This window comes from Pan troglodytes, chromosome 12 (assembly GCF_028858775.2).
Source record: "Pan troglodytes isolate AG18354 chromosome 12, NHGRI_mPanTro3-v2.0_pri, whole genome shotgun sequence".
NCBI classification, from domain to species: domain Eukaryota; kingdom Metazoa; phylum Chordata; class Mammalia; order Primates; family Hominidae; genus Pan; species Pan troglodytes.
Window position 1 is genome coordinate 59,961,037 of NC_072410.2, and position 18,522 is coordinate 59,979,558.

Here is an 18,522-nt window from a genome sequence, read left to right on the forward strand (position 1 = left end):
CTTCCAGAGGAAACATCAGGCAGCAACATTTGCTGTTCAGCAACATTTGCTGTTCTGCAGCCTTCGCTGGTGATACCCAGGCAACAGGGTCTGGAGTGGACCTCCAGCAAACTCCAACAGACCTACAGCTGAGGGTCCTGACTGTTAGACGGAAAACTAACAAACAGAAAGGATATCCACAACAAAACCCCATCTGTATGTCACCATCATCAAAGACCAAAGGTAGATAAAACCACAAAGATGGGGAAAAAACAGAGCAGAAAAGCTGAAAATTCTAAAAATCAGAGCACCTCTCCCCCTCCAAAGGAATGGAGCTCCTCGCCAGCAACGAAACAAACCTGGACGGATAATGACATTGATGAGTTGAGAGAAGAAGGCTTCAGACGATCAAACTTCTCCAAGCTAAAGGAGGAAGTTCGAACCCATCGCAAAGGAGCTAAAAACTTTGAAGAAAGATTAGACAAATGGCTAACTAGAATAACCAGTGTAGAGGACTCTTTAAATGACCAGATGGAGCTGAAAACCATGGCATGAGAACTACGTGACAAATGCACAAGCTTCAGTAGCCGATTCGATCAACTGGAAGAAAGGGTATCAGTGATGGAAGATCAACTGAATGAAATGAAGCGAGAAGTTTAGAGAAAAAAGAACAAAAAGAAACAAAGCCTCCAACAAATATGGGACTATGTGAAAAGACCAAATCTACGTCTGATTGGTGTACCTGAAAGTACACCAATCCCCTGAAAGTACACCAATCTCCCTGAAAGTACAGAGAGAATGGAACCAAGTTGGAAAACACTCTCCAGGATATTAACCAGGAGAACGTCCCCAACCTAGCAAGGCAGGCCAACATTCAAATTCAGGAAATACAGAGAACGCCACAAAGATACTCCTCAAGAAGAGCAACTCCAAGACATATAATTGTCAGACTCACCAAAGTTGAAATAAAGGAAAAAATGTTAAGGGCAGCCACAGAGAAAGGTCAGGTTACCCACAAAGGGAAGCCCGTCAGACTAATAGCAGATCTCTCGGCAGAAACTCTACAAGCCAGAAGAGAGTGGGGGCCAATATTCAACATTCTTAAAGAAAAGAATTTTCAACCCAGAATTTCATATCCAGCCAAACTAAGCTTCATAAGTGAAGGAGAAATAAAATACTTTACAGACAAGCAAATGCTGAGAGATTTTGTCACCATCAGGCCTGCCCTACAAGAGCTCCTGAAGGAAGCACTAAACATACAAAGGAACAACCAGTACCAGCCACTGCAAAAACATGCCAAATTGTAAAGACCATCGATGCTAGGAAGAAACTGCATCAACTAACGAGCAAAATAACCAGCTAACATCATAATGACAGGATCAAATTCACACATAACAATATTAACCTTAAATGTAAATGGGCTAAATACTTCAATTGAAAGAAACAAACTGGCAATTTGGATAAAGAGTCAAGACCCATCAGTGCGCTGTATTCAGGAAACCCATCTCACGTGCAGAGACACACATAGGCTCAAAATAAAGGGATGGAGGAAGACCTACCAAGCAAATGGAAAACAAAAAAAGGCAAGGGTTGCAATCCAGGTCTCTGATAAAACACACTTTAAACAAAGACCAAAAGAGACAAAGAAGCCCATTACATAATGGTAAAGGGATCAATTCAACAAGAAGAGCTAACTATCTTAAATATATATGCACCCAGTACAGGAGCACCCGGATTCATAAAGCAAGTCCTTAGAGACCTACAAAGAGACTTAGACTCCCACACAATAATAATGGGAGATTTCGACACCCCACTGTCAACATTAGACAGATCAACAAGACAGAAAGTTAACAAGGATATCCAGGAACTGAACTCAGCTCCGCACCAAGCAGACCTAATAGACATCTACAGAACTCTCCACCCCAGATCAACAGAATATACATTCTTCTCAGCACCACACCACACTTACTCCAAAATTAACCACACAGTTGGAAGTAAAGCACTCCTCAGCAAATGTAAAAGAACAGAAATTATAACAGTCTCTCAGACCACAGTGCAATCAAACTCGAACTCAGGATTAAGAACCTCACTCAAAACCGCTCAACTACATGGAAACTGAACAACCTGCTCCTGAATGACTACTGGGTACATAATGAAATGAAGGCAGAAATAAAGATGTTCTTTGAAACAAATGAGAACAAACACACAACATACCAGAATCTCTGGGACACATTCAAAGCAGTGTGTGAAGGGAAATTTCTAGCACTAAATACCACAAGAGAAAGCAGGAAAGATCTAAAACTGACACCCTAACATCACAATGAAAAGAACTAGAGAAGCAAGAGCAAACACATTCAAAAGCTAGCAGAAGACAAGAAATAACCAAGATCAGAGCAGAACTGAAGGAAATAGAGACACAAACAACCCTTCCAAAAATCAATGAATCCAGGAGCTGGTTTTTTGAAAAGATCAACAAAATTGATAGACTGCTAGCAAGACTAATAATGAAGAAAAGAGAGAAGAATGAAATAGACACAATAAAAATGATAAAGGGGATATCACCACCGATCCCATAAAAATACAAACTACCATCAGAGAATACTATAAACACCTCTACACAAATAAACTAGAAAATCTAGAAGAAATGCATAAATTCCTGGACACATACACCCTCCGAAGCCTAAACCAGGAAGAAGTTGAATCTCTGAATAGACCAATAACAGGCTCTGAAATTGAGGCAATAATTAATAGCTTACCAACCAAAAAAAGTCCAGGACCAGATGGATTCACAGCCGAATTCTACCGGAGGTACAAGGAGGAGCTGGTACTATTCCTTCTGAAACTATTCCAATCAATAGAAAAGGAGGGATTCCTCCCTAACTCATTTTATGAGGCCAGCATCATCCTGGTACAAAAGCCTGGCACAGACACAACAAAAAAAAGAGAATTTTAGACCAATAACCCTGATGAACATCCATGCAAAAATCCTCAATAAAATACTGGCAAACCAAATCCAGCAGCACATCAAAAAGCTTATCCACCATGATCAAATGGGCTTCATCCCTGGAATGCAAGGCTGGTTCAACATACGAAAATCAATAAATGTAACCCAGCATATAAACAGAACCAAAGACAAAAACCACATGATTATCTCAATAGATGCACAAAAGGCCTTCGACAAAATTCAACAGCCCTTCATGCTAAAAACTCTCAATAAATTAGGTATTGATGGGACGTATCTCAAAATAATAAAAGCTATTTATGACAAACCCACAGCCAATATCATACTGAATTGGCAAAAACTGGAAGCATTCCCTTTCAAAACTCACACAAGACAGGGATGCCCTCTCTCACCACTCCTATTCAACATAGTGTTGGAAGTCTGGCTAGGGCAATCAGGCAAGAGAAAGAAATAAAGGTATTCAATTAGGAAAAGAGGAAGTCAAATTGTCCCTGTTTGCAGATGACATGATTGTATATTTAGAAAACCCCATTGTCTCAGCCCAAAATCTCCTTAAGCTAATAAGCAACTTCAGCAAAGTCTCAGGATACAAAATCAATGCGCAAAAATCACAAGCATTCTTATACACCAATAACAGACAAACAGAGAGCCAAATCATGAGGGAACTCCCATTCACAATTGCTTCAAAGAGAATAAAACACCTAGGAATCCAACTTACAAGGGATGTGAAGGACTTCTTCAAGGAGAATGACAAACCACTGCTCAGCAAAATAAAAGAGGACACAAACAAATGGAAGAACATTCCATGCTCATGGGTAGGAAGAATCAATATCATGAAAATGGCCATACTGCCCAAGGTAATTTATAGATTCAATGCCATCCCATCAAGCTACCAATGACTTTCTTCACAGAATTGGAAAAAACTACTTTAAAGTTCATATGGAACCAAAAAAGAGCCCGCATTGCCAAGACAATCCTAAGCCAAAAGAACAAAGCTGGAGGCATCACGCTACCTGACTTCAAACTATACTACAAGGCTACAGTAACCAAAACAGCATGGTACTGGTACCAAAACAGAGATATAGATCAATGGAACAGAACAGAGCCCTCAGAAATAATACCACACATCTACAACCATTAGATCTTCGACAAACCTAACAAAAACAAGAAATGGGGAAAGGACTCCCTATTTAATAAGTGGTGCTGGGAAAAGTGGCTAGCCATAGGTAGAAAGCTGAAACTGGATCCCTTCCTTACACCTTATATAAAAATTAATTCAAGATGGATTAAAGACTTAAATGTCAGACCTAAAACCATAAAAACCCTAGGAGAATACCCAGGCAATACCACTCAGGACACAGGCATGGGCAAGGACTTCATGTCTAAAACACCAAAAGCAATGGCAACAAAAGCCAAAATTGACAAATGGTATTTAATTAAACTAAAGAGCTTCTGCACAGCAAAAGAAACCACCATGAGATTGAACACACAACCTACAGAATGGAAGAAAATTTTTGCAACCTACTTATCTGACAAAAGGTTAATATCCAGAATCTACAAAGAACTCAAACAAATTTACAAGAATAAAACAAACAACTCCATCAACAAGTGGGCGAAGGATATGAACAGACACTTCTCAAAAGAAGACATTTATGCAGCCAAAAGACACATGAAAAAATGCTCATCATCACTGGCCATCAGAGAAATGCAAATCAAAACCACAATGAGATACCATCTCACACCAGTTAGAATGGCGATCATTAAAAAGTCAGGAAACAACAGGTGCTGGAGATGATGTGGAGAAATAGGAACACTTTTACACTGTTGGTAGGACTGTAAACTAGTTCAACCATTGTGGAAGTCAGTGTGGCGATTCCTCAAGGATCTAGAACTAGAAATACCATTTGACCCAGCCATCCCATTACTGGGTATATACCCAAAGCATTATAAATCATGCTGCTATAAAGACACATGCACATGTATGTTTACTGCGGCACTATTCACAATAGCAAAGACTTGGAACCAAGCCAAATGTCCATTAATGATAGACTGGATTAAGAAAATGTGGCACATAGACACCATGGAATACTATGCGGCCATAAAAAAGGATGAGTTCATGTCCTTTGAAGGGACATGGATGAAGCTGGAAACCATCATTCTCAGCAAACTATCTTAAGGACAAAAAACCAAACACTGCATGTTCTCACTCATAAGTGGGAACTGAACAATGAGAACACTTGGACACAGGAAGGGGAACATCACACACAGGGGGCCTGTTGTGGGGTGGGGGGATGGGGAAGGGAGAGCATTAGGAGATATACTTAATGTAAATGACGAGTTAATGGGTGCAGCACACCAACATGGCACATGTATACATATGTAACAAACCTGCACGTTGTGCACATATACCCTAGAACTTAAAGTATAATAAAATAAAAAAGAAAAAAGTGATTAAAACAGTCTGTATCTTTACAGAAGTGGTAATTATACAAGTATACATATTGATCAAAGCTTACTGAATTATAAAGTTAAGATCTGTGTATTACACATATGTAAGTTTTAGCTCAATAAAAATAAAAGACTTGAAAAGAGGCCCTAAATAAAAAATTTTAAATACAGAAAATTGTAGGATTTCAATTAAAACTAATAAAGTTTTCTTTATACAGGTCTACTTGTAGAAAAACCAACATTCAATAAACATTCTTGTGGTCGTTGTATACTAATAAAAAATATAGTCACATTTATTTTAGAACAGAATTTTGTTTTTAGAGACAGTCTCACTCTGTCACCCAGGCTGGAGTGCAGTGGCACAATCTTAGCTCAATAAAGCTTCAAACTCCTGGGCTCAAGCGATCCTCTCATCTCAACCTCTTGAGTAGCTGGGACTACAGGTGCATCACCACACTTGGCTAATTTTGTTTTTGTTTTTGTTTTTGTAGATATGGGGTCTCACTATGTTTCCCAGGCTGGTCTTAAATTCCTAGCCTCAAGTGATCCTCCTGCCTTGGCCTCCCAAAGTGCCAGGATTACAGGTGTAAGGATAGAATCTGGCCAGGATAGAATTTTTTAAATATCTGTAGAACTGTTATTGAATATTATAAAATTCGGTTCCACTCCCCACAAACAAAATTATCAGTACCAAAAGAAATTAAAATCTTTGAAAAATCCAACTCCTCTTCTGCACCCCAGCAACAGACTCAGATAACTCGTAACTTCTTAAGTGTGCCCTAACTTCGTCATCTTGTAATCTAAATAAATTAATCTTAGGTACAATTTTGTAAGTGGTACCTGTTTAATCATTAATTCTTAACACTGTAGTACAGAGAAGTTACTTAACTATTATGTTATTCAAGGCTACTGTCTCAGTCCATTTGTGTTGGTGTAACAACATGCCGCAGACTGAGTAATAAATAAAGAGCAGAAATCTATTTTCTCACAGTTCTAAGGGCTAGAAGTTCAAGATCAAGGCATCGGCATCTGGTGAGGGCCTTCTTTAGTGCATCCTCATGTGGCAGAAGGCAGAAGGGCAAAAAGGAAACAAACTCCCTCTATCAAGTCCTTTTATAAGGATGCCTAATTGAATTCACAAGGGAGAAGTCCTTACCCTAATCACTTCTTAAAGGCTCCCCACCTCCTTATATTAGGTTGGTGCAAAAGTAACTGCAGTTTTTGCTATTACTTTTAAGGCAAAACCGCAATTACTTTTGCACCAACCTATTCTATTACATTGGCAACACCTGATTTTTTTCAAACCACAGCAATTACCAAATCCAAGACCAAAACTCAGGTATCTGGCTCCTGTTTTGAGAACAAGCAGTTAAAAGATTATAGCATCTGATCAATCCATTTTCAGTAGACAATCAAGAAAAAAAAACAAAACATCAAGTAATATTTTAAAATATTCTACACTGGAACCAGAGCAGTTTGCTAATTAGTATTCAACAATTAGGTAAGAAATTTAGAAAATACACTAACCTTAGAAGACTTCCTTCGGCTTCTTCTGGTCCAAACTACCACCAGTTTATCTGGTTGCCTGCCAAACAGAAAAAAAGTTAAACATAATTTATCTTAAATAAATAAAGTTTCATTTTAGCGCCTTTAAAAGGGCAAAAATGTCATCTGCTTTAGGCTACATAAAGCAGCTACTGTTACAATAAAGCTCTATCAAATATAGTAGATGTTAACTACAGATGTGACCTAATTTGCATAACTAATATTTCCTCCGTGTCCTTTTCCAACAATACTTTAGCAAGTTAAATCACAGGGACAAACCAAGTAAAATAAAATATTTAGAACTGGTCTATTTTAAAAAGAAAAAAAGCACACACATATCTTCTCCATAAATTAACACCATACTTCTAACACATTATTCCCTTTAATGTGAAGTAAACAGGCATAAAAAGGGCACTTGCAAAATAATTTAAATCTATGAATTCACTACTTTTGCATCTCTGTATCTCATGAACAATGCTTGTGGTTTTTAAAACATTATTATAGCCAATCATCTCAATCTTCATTAAAAACAATACGGTACTGAAAAAATAGGCAAGGTATATACTATTATCCCTATTTTAATTAAGCTTAAAAGACTATTAAGTTAAATAATCAAAAGCTCTGGCAGAACCAAGACTGAAATACAGGTCTTCTAATCTCAGATTTCTCTTCTCTATCTTCTACTAATATAAAGTCAAACAAAAATAATACATTTTCAGGCAAAATTAGGTTGGTGCAAAAGTAACTGTGGTTTTTCCCATTCCTTTTAACGACTAAAACCGCAATTACTTCTGCATCAACCTAATATAACTAAGTTCTCTTTTGTTCTTATGAAAAACATCAAGATTATGATTATCACTTATTTTACTTAAATTTTCATTTTAAAAAATCTTAGATAAAAGCTTCTTAACCAAGAAATGAAAGTCATACTCATCTTGTTGACCTTCACCACTTTCTATGTCCTGTTCATTTTACACTGGAATCCCTTGCTTTCAGCAGATAACCTTTCCTTCTATTTCATTTAATTAAATACATATATATATACACACACATAAAAGGCCTCCAGCCTTAAACTCCTCACTCAGCGATCCACCTACAAACCTATACTGCTATCTAGAGAGAGTTATACCAATGGAAAAACAAACAACCGTTAAAACAAAAAAAAAAAACACCTTGTTCAACACAGAAACCTGCACTAGGACAATTCCAGTGAGTAAGAATGGGGTGCAGTATAACAACATGATAGATGGGGTTGGGAAGAAGGTATGATCTATGATGGCAAGTTAACAAGAGGAGAACAGTAGCCAACAAATGTAAGCTACCTCATTTGAAAACATTGATGGCTTGCCAGAACATTTTACCTAGATTACTGCACTAACCTCTTCACTTATGCTCTCATCTCCACAGCTCCAGCACAATTTCAACTCTGAAATTATATTTCGACAGTACTTTTATAGAAATGCTATCTTACAGTTTTTCCTTGTTTATCATCCTATGCTGGGCTCTTAAATTGAAGGTACCACCAACTGGCCCTTGCAGGTTGAATTTTACAGGTTTACTTGACTGAAAGAGTATTCTATTTTATTTTAAACTTAAACTCTTTTAAAAAGTTCTTATTTAAATGCCTTTAAACAAGGCCTATGCTGTCCAGATTAGGAGAGCCTCCAACACTACCAACTGCTTCACACCTGACCAGCTTCACTCCTTAAAATGATCTATCTAGACCCTATGTGCATTTGGCCCTGTGACACCCTTGTTTCTCAACACGGCTTGTAAGGCATTTCACTCACCACTTGACTCTGATCTATCTCTCTAGCTGTATAACCTGCAAATATCTCATAAGCATCTTGCTCTATAACCAACCCCTGAACACATATTTCTTCATTTCTTCACATCTTTGCAATGTTACAATGTTTAAAAAAAATACACACAAAAAAACTTCCTCTTCCATTTTTCTACCTAGTAAACCCCTAATTTATCATTTTCTCTGTGTAACCCTGACCATTTCTCATGTCATCTCCTGCCCCATCCCCTCCCACCCATTCCATATTCTAAGCCTCAGAGTTAATTACGCCTGTGTTCCCAATAACAACCTAGACACACCTATTTTCTATTTTAATACTCTATACACCTTGCATTGTAAGTATTTATTATTTCTGTCTCTCACACTAGACTGCACTATTTTATCAACCATGTCTTATTTATCTTTGTAATCCTAGCAACTAATAATCTAGTACAAGGTTGAGGCTCAATGAATATGCGGCACTGAATAAACCTTAAGTTTCATCCAGGAACTCCCAATTGGTTAATTATAATTGATGAGGTCCAACTGAAGCCAGTAGCTATATAATACATCATCTCTGCAACTCATCCAAGCTTTGCAGGGATCCTCATTCTTGCTGCACATTAAAATAAAAACTCTAGGGAAGCGTTTCTAAATACTGATACCTAGGTTCCAGCCCTGGATAATCTGATTTAATTGGTCTGGTGTGCAGTTTTTTAAATTTCACAGGTGACTCTAATGTGCAGCCAAGGCTGACAACCACTGTTTGACTTGAAAGTCTAGTGAGGCATTACCTGTGATGGCAATGAGAGTGTCTCCCCTACACAACATCCTCCTAGTGCCACCTGAACTGCTGCCTCATTCTAATGCTTAGCACCCTCCTGCCACTTAACGCATCTCAGTGCTTCAGAAAATGAAAGCTTTTTAGCATAAAAAAGCAAGAAGGGCGGTCTCCTAAGCTGTATATATGCCTGATGTTCCCAGAATGTAAATAGATCAAAAGTCACTTATTTATGAATGCCCCCAAAGATGGCTAAACATTTTTGTGATTTTAAGTCATGTTAACATTTTAAATATCTTCACTAGTAATCAGTCGACTATTTAATTATCGGGAACAAACTGAGGCAGAGTGTTCTAAAATAAAGAACTGCTGTGGGTTATTATTCTCAATAGAAGGGCACCAAGAACCACATGACTGGCTGTCCACAATTAATATTTTAAGCATTCATGCTACACTAGAAAAGAACCATTAAATATTTACTTATATACTCCCAAGAGACCACAGACAGGACAGTTGTGAGCGTTTTCTCCAACTACCAACAAACCTACAATTATACAACTTCCTATAAAAAAAGTCAAGAAAACCTGATAGACAGGGTTTCAGAGAGAATTCAACAACTACATATTTAACATCTCTATCCCATCACTGCAGTTTAGTTAGTAGGTAACCCTATATATGATACACATTTTTATATATTACATGTAAACATTTTATGGGCATACACATAAAATGTATGCACAGTCACACTTCCTGTGAAATCTGTCTAAAGGGCTCCATTGGAAAATTTGAGGCCTTTTGGTTGGCTTGTTCAAGGAAGGAAATTGTGCATTTAAAAATAAAGATTTAACACCTTCTATCCTATCTCCAAAGCCATTAAAAAGGAACATCTTAAATCTGAAGACGGCATGCTTTGTCTCAAATTGTGCTCCTGACGTCAAATTCTGGAAAGGAAGAAAGAGGCTAGGAAAAAGGACAGGAGACAACAGTGAGGAAGAGCACAGAGGACTGAAGTGGAGAAGAGAGGAGAAGCTAAAAGGAGAGCTACAATATTCAGATTATAAAGCAATTAGCTTGAGCTTTCCCTGGCATGCAACTAAGGCATGCCCTCCTCTTCACCACTAAGTTAGCTACTGTGTATGAAACCTAAGTTTAAAGAAAAACATTTCTGGCTTAAATTTTAACTCCTTTACTCTTTTCCACTCTCTGATTATGACACATGTGTGAGGTGAAATTTTAAAAGCCATGAGAAAAACCCGAAACTATCACATGAAAATCAGTCCCATCACTTTCCATAATCATAATAAGCATTCGACAAATATTTTACTGAATGCCTACTATGTTCCTGACACCATGCTGAGCAATGGAGATACCAGGATGAAAGAAAGATCCACTGGAAGTTCACAATCTAGTGGGGAGACAGACCATTAAACCAACTACCCTAGTCCAGGCACAACCTTGGAGAACATAGAGAAGATGAAAAGACCTTAGCTTAAAGAAACTATTTATAAATATCTCAGGAAAAAACATGAACAGTGACAGAAAGAACCTGCCCAACCACAGAGATTACTAAATTTAAAATTTGTAAAAACTGTAATTTACAATGACACTTTCAATGTAAAGCCCAAAAAAAGATGAGGGACTAATTACAGAATGTCTATTTACTAGAAAATCACACAGGCATTAAAAATATTTTCTAAGAACATTTGCAAACATAGGACAATGCTTAGCATATCATGGTCAGTTTATTTCATATAGATTTTAATATTTCTATATGATATAATAAGAGAAGAACCAAGAGGAAATACCTCAAAATGCTATCTGTGTTTATTACTGGGAAGTAAAATTACATGTCATTATGCTTTTCTGTATTTTCTACCATGAATTTATATTACTTTATGCTGGTGGGAGGTATTTAAATGTGGGGAGTGAGCTATTAAAAATAAATCAGTTGCACACTTATTAAGAAGCAGAATAAATAAATACATACAAATCAGCACTTTTGAGTTTGGAATTAATTATGAACAGACAGAATTAAATAAATTATTTTGTTTAAATTTCAGAGAAATCACAAAGCCCTCAAACAACTAAATTAATTTGTTTTCCAAGTCAACAGAAGTAGGGGAGTAGTGTTCTTTGTCTTAAGTTAACATAAATGTTCCCCTAAGATCTGAGCAAAATTTTTTAAATAGGCCCCACTTGACTCTGGCAACCTCCCCTCCTTTTTTGGTAGCTCCTTCAATTCCTGGGCCATTCTTTCTCAGGCATTCAAAGTCAATATGACATTCCAGTATGGGCTGGCCAGACCCAAACAATAATATGACAAATGCTTTTCAGACCACTCATTTTTTCCTACATCAATTAAAATTCCCATTTCTCCAGGGTAAGTATCTTAGGAGGTTATTAAGAGGAAAGGAATCTGGGGGACAAAACTTGTATTAATTCAGGAGATATGAATTTATAAAAGTAGACCTTTCGAAGATGACATAGTACAGTTGTCTCTCCATATCTGTGGGGGATTGGTTCCAGGACCCCCAACAGATACCAAAATCTAAGGATGTTCAAGTCCCTTATATAAAATGATGCAGTATTTGCATACAACCTATACACATCCTCTTGTATACAGTCACACACTGCTTAACGATAGATAGAGATATAGTCTGAGAAAATGCATCATTAGGCAATTCTGTGCAAACATCATGGAGTGTACTTACACAAACCTAGACAGTATAACCTACTACATACCTAGACTATATGGTAGAGCCTATCACTCCTAGGCTAGAAACCTGTACAGCATGTTACTGTATTGAATACTGTAGGTAATTTTAACATAATGGTTAAGTATTTGTGTATCTAAACACATATAAACATAGAAAAGGTGCAGTAAAAAATACAGTATTATAATCTCATGGGACCACCTTCATGTATGTGGTCTGTTGTTGACCAAAACATTCTTCTGCAGTGTGTGACTAAGTTTAAATCATCTCTAGATTACTATACCTAATACAACAATGTAAATACTATATAGTTGTTATGCTGTATTGTTTATATTATTTTTTGATATTATATTGTTATTTCTATTGGTTTTTTTCCCTGAATATTTTCAAGTCACAGTTAGCTGACTCCACAGATTCAGAACCTGCGGATAAGGAGGGCAGACTGTATGTAGAAGAGAATTCTAGACCGGGAATTAGCTCTGATACTAAGTGACCTTAGAAATATCTCTTACTTTCTCTGAGCCTATTCCCTAATTTATCAAATGAAGGGACTGCACTAAAATCTCAACAGTTAAAAAACAAACAAAGAAACAACAACAAAAACGCTGACACTAATTGGTTAAATATTTGGTAGTTTAAAAGCAAAATGAAAAATTCAGAAATAGGGTAAAGAATATGAGGCAAGGACATCTGTCTCCTGTCTATTCACAATCTAGAGGTAGCTAATATTACCACCTTTGAACAATATTATGAAAGGGGAAGTAATAACTTTTAGCAGAACAGTAAACTGACTATCAGATTTATGCTCCCTGTTCAAAGCACAGTGTTAATCACGAGAGGCGTTACAAGAAGCACCCTACTCCCAGACCTTTCCAACCACCACCACCATGCTGGCATTAAGATGGGGTCACATCATACTTCTCACCTCTAGAACATGAGAAGGGGTCTATGTCACTTCTGGAGAAAATGAATAATAAACTAGTATATTTCCCCACACTATCTAAATGGACAGGATTCTAGAACAGAGAGGAGGGCATAGTCATAAGACAAGAGTAGCCTGGGCCCCTGAGTGACCACACAGAAGGCCAGTTGACCTGGAACACCCTCTCTACATTGAGAAGTGAGCAAAAAATAAACTTTTGTTAGGTTCACCAACTTGGATTTCTGGGTGTATCTGCTACAGTAACCCCTCAATGTTCTAGAAAACTCAGTGAATTAAAAAAAACACATAACAATAATAGTTGCTGTCTTGTAAAAGCTTACATTTCAAAGTGTTGAGACCAAATTCATCCTTTTTATGTCCTATCAGTTTTCATTTGCATGAAATCACTATTTCAAAAAAATAAAAGATAGCTGTACCTCAAAACTTGGAAAGCCTCCAAGCTTTTCCTAAATTAAAAATAAGGAACTGTAAGTCTTTGGAACACAAAAAGTACAACACATTTGTCTCACCACAGAATCCAGGATATGCTTAAAATAAGAAAAAAAGAGCTCAAAACATTAATACCAAACTTAACTGAATAGGCACTTCACTAATAAGGTTATTTCTTTTAGGGAAAAGGACTCTTAGCCATAAATGAACATTTCATGGTAGGATGCTGTGAATATTTAAACAAAAAAGGGGGAGATTGTCTTATCACAGAAATACTCTAACTTTACTTTTTCTCAAGTAATTATTTTTATCCTTCAGTAGGTACATCTGCCTCCTATTAAACTACCACTGCTACAGTTCCAGTTAATTATACTCCTTTATGCTTACTCACAAGAGTTATTTTGCAAGCTGCAGTAATTATTCAATAGGGAAAAAAACTGTACAAATACAAGACAAAGTACATACATAGGATATATTTCTTTTCTGTAAAAATAAAGGACAATTCTAATAATAAAAGACGCAAAACATCTTTGTCAGTTAAATAAAAATACTTTGTTTTTTTACTTATATTTTTGTGTCATTCTATTGTTTAAAAATATTTTAACAGAGTGATTACTTTTGGTTAAAAATAACTGATAATGCAAATGAACTATTCTGACAGGTATTTCTAATATCTATATGCCAGTATTTAGAAACAGCACCTTAAAGTGAGGAAACATAGTTTGAAGTTCGGCATATTACAGCAGAGTGTACTTTCAGATGGGCCATCAAAATAAATAAATAAATAAATAAATATCTTACTAACAACAGTATAAAGAATTTATAATTTTTTTTTTTTCTGAGACAGGCTCTCACTCTAGCCCAGGCTGGAGTACAATGGAGTGATCATAGCCCACTGCAGCCTCAGACTCCTGGACTCAAGCAATCCTCCTGCTTCAGCCTCCTGAGTAGCTAGGACTACAGGCACATGCCACCACAACAGCTAATTTTAAATTTTTTTTGTAGAGATTGCTATGTTGCCCAGGCTGGTCTCCAACTCCAGGCTTCAAGTGATCCTCCTGCCTTAGCCTCCCAAAGTGTTGGAATCACAGGCATGCACTACCACACAAGGCCTAATTTTTCTAATATAAGGATATTTGTAAGACAAACAGCACTATAATGAATCACTGCTGTATATGTGTGCAATATTGGTCTTCTCAAATAATACTTCATACTTTATTGTTTTACAGTATCACCCATAATGATTCCTTTAATTTAGCATATTATTTACTCTTCTCTTTTTTTCTAGACCTATTGGAAGAAGCCTCACATGTCACTAAAACAAATATTTGTATGCCCAGGTTATATACCTGGTTCCCTGGAATTCAAGATAGTAGAAAAAAAAAAAAAGAATCTATCAATCTGACCATTCCTCAGTCCAAACAATCATATTCACAATTTCATCTCAACACACTTCTATAATTACTGCAATTGTGTGTTTTGGATGACTAGATTTGTCTGTCTTGTTTCTGACCTTAAGGGTCTCAAGAGATTTCCTGGTATTCAAAAAGCATTTACTGAGAACAGGGCAGAAAAACAGTATGATAGATAAAAGAATCACATGAAGACAACTTCCTTCTGGTTGCATCATCTAAGCCTCAAGATGTTCCTCATCTGTGAAATAAGAATACAGGACCAATGTAACGAATAGTTAAAATATATGAAGTGCTTAGTGGAGTGCTTTGCTTTCAGCAACTTCTCCAAAAACATTAGCAACCTGTCCATGTGTATGCACAGAGCTTCCAAATAGCTTTGTACAGTCTCCCTCTTAAATGTGAACAGGCAACCAAAGATCATCTAAGGAAAGCCTCCAATATGACAGAAAACAGGCTAAAAAGAAGAAAAAGAACTTGAAGGAAGCCGAGACAATATCACCAGTGTGCTCAGAGGTATTAAAGACATTACACTCATGAAAAATACCAAAGGAATATTTAATACATAAGAAAGCGTTCTGAAAATTATGTCATTATTTTTCATTAGGTGAGCAAAAAATGCAGAGTTGGAATATAAATTTGAGGAAATCTTCCAGAACTAGAATAAAATAACGGTTATTTTAAAAGAGAGAAATACAGGAAATTTAGATAAATCCAGAAGGCTAAATATCTGACTATCCCCAGTACAGCAGTGAAAAAAGGTCCTAAGATGTCATTTATGCTGGATGCTTTGAGACAGACCTTTCCAAAGTGGAGCAGGACACTTGTGGCCTCCAGGTGAGGAAAGGAACTGATGAATTACCAATGTGTTTAACTGTTTGAGGGGGATTTTGAGAGGTAACAGGTAAGTTTAAGAATAATAATGATACACACACTGCAGGGTCATAAGGGAAGGTGCGGGAAGGACAAAACAAAATTAGTAATTATTAACACAAGGAAATTTTTTTTAAATGTTAATGTGATAATACTATAGGGCTCAGCTGCTATGTTTACTAAGTGACAATGAATTCTGACCCAACTCTGATAGACCTGACTGGGAAGTGAGGGAATGGGAAAAGAGAAGGGTAAGTATGCTTCAGGGAGGATATGATAGGAGGGCTAAATCCTCACCTACCAAATCAACAAGCTAGTAGATACAGTCTACAATCAAAATAGTAAAAGAACAGTTTAAAGTATGTTGCTGAACAATAAAATACCACTTCATACCCATTAGGAAGGCTACTAAAAAAAAGACAAAGGCCAGGCACAGTAGCTCGTGCCTATAATCCCAACAACTTGAGAGGGCAAGGCAGGAAGATCACTTGAAGCCATGAGTTCAAGACCAGCTTGGACAACATAGTGAGACCTTGTCTCTACAAAAAAATTAAAAAATTAGCCGGACATGATGGCCTGACCCTGTAGTCCTAGCTACTTGGGAGGCTAAGAGGGAAGAATCATTTAAGCCCAGGAGTTTAAGGTTACAGTGGGCTATGATCACACCACTGCACTCTAGCCTGGCTGACAAAGCAAGACCCTGCCTCTAAAAAAAACTCTTTTTTTTAAAAGACAGACAATAACAAGGGCTGGCCAGGATATGATGAAACCGGAACCCTCATACATTGCTGGTGGGACTGCTACGAAAAATAGTTTGGCAGTTCCTCAAAAGTTAAACACAGTCTTCCAGTTTGCCGCTCCATCCTAACAAGTAAAAAGCTGAACAAGCTGAAATATCAACAACTCTTCTTAGATCCATAACAGAAATGAGGTCGCAGGGCAAACCACTTAGATCCATAACAGAAATGAGGTCGCAGGGCAAACCACTGCCCCCAAATTTAGAGAGATTAGCAGGTGAATACAAAGAATCACAACTTATCAGAGCTGAAACCTCTGTGGGAATCAGTACTTGGGTAGGGAAAACTGAACTGTAACTGATCAACTACTGAAGGCTCAGTATGGACAAGTCTTGAGAGATAAAAACTCCAGGGGGACCCAGTCGCGGGGGAAAGGGGAAGCACATTTTTGGGAGTTTTACCTCCTGTAGCTTTACCACATTCTCACAGTGAACAACAGAGAAAAATCCCCTCATGATCCCAACAAGGAAAGGGGGAAATAAACCATTTTGAATTATCCCAGAGCATTCTTTTCTTAACGAGGTCTGACTCATTAAGACAAGAGAAACTGTTTAACTAGAACCTAGCCTGCTGGGGTTTTGTCAGAGCCTAACTTACCTGGGAAAAGGAAAATACCCAACTCCAGCCCATTCTAGCCATCCTGCCCCACCTAAGCACTAAACAAAGCACTTCTACAGTTCACATTCCAGAGGCACAGGCTCGCTAAAAGACTGAGACTTAATCATAGGACTATAGAATGTTCCCCCAAACCCAGTCCTTACTAAATCACTAAAGGCCTACTACAGCAGTTCCTTTTACCCAGTACATTACATCTGGCTATCAAGAAAAATATTACAAGGCATAATAAAAGGCAAAAAACAGAGTTTGAAGAGACAGAGCAAGCATCAAAACCACATTCAGATATGGCAGGGATACTGGAATACTTAGACCAGTAATTTAAACAGCTATAATTAATATACTAAGGGCTCTAATGGATAAAGTATATGGCATGCAAGAACAGATGGGCAAAGTAAGCAGAGAGATGGAAATACTAAGAAAGAACCAACCAAAATAAAACAAAATAAAATGCTAGAGATCAAAAACACTACGATGGAAATGAAGAATGATCTTGATAGGCTTATTGGTAGACTGTAAATAGCTGAGGAAGAAAAATCTCTGAGCTTAGGTATATCACAATAGAAATTTCCAAAATTAAAAATCAAAGAGGGGCTGGGCACAGTGGCTCATGCCTATAATCCCAGCGCTTTGCGAGGCCAAGGCAGGTGGATCACTTGAGGTCAGGAGTTCGAGACCAGCCTGGCCAACATGGCAAAACCCCATCTCTACTAAAAACACAAAAATTAGCCAGGTATGGTGGTGCACACCTCTAATCCCAGCTACTCAGGAGGCTGAGGCAGAATTGCTTGAACCCAGGAGGCAGAAGTTGCAGTGAGCCGAGAACGCACCACTGTACTCCAGCCTGGGCAACAGAACAAGACGCTGTCTCAAAAAAAAAAAAAAAAAAAAAAAAAAAAAGGCAAAGAAAGAGAACAAAGACTGAAAAAAAAAAACAGAATAGAATATCCAAAGACTGTGGAACAACTACAAAAGATGTCAATACACATAATAGAAATACCAGAAGCAGAGGAAAAAGAAAAGGGAACAGAAGAAATATCTGAAACAATAATGACTAAGAATTTCTCCAAATTAAAGTCAGACACCAAACCACAGATCTAGGAACCTCAGAGAACACCAAGCAGGATAAAGGCCAAAAAACCTACACATATCCATTTCAAACTACAGAAAATCAAAGATAAAAAAATCCTGAAAAAAGCCAGAGGAAATAAATACCTTACCTATAGAGAAACAATAATTAC

At 37.3% G+C, this 18,522-nt stretch overlaps 1 protein-coding gene across 48 annotated transcripts in view; it reads right to left on the minus strand.

The window, feature by feature from the left end:
* The window catches only part of EHBP1 (EH domain binding protein 1), a 364,085-nt gene that overhangs the window by 283,048 nt on the left and 62,515 nt on the right, over positions 1-18,522 (minus strand). For all 48 annotated transcript variants that reach the window (XM_063789818.1, XM_054678447.2, XM_054678444.2 and 45 more), the window contains one exon: positions 6,917-6,974. In XM_063789818.1, coding sequence (XP_063645888.1) covers positions 6,917-6,974 — 58 coding nt within the window. The remainder of the gene's footprint in view (positions 1-6,916; positions 6,975-18,522) is intronic.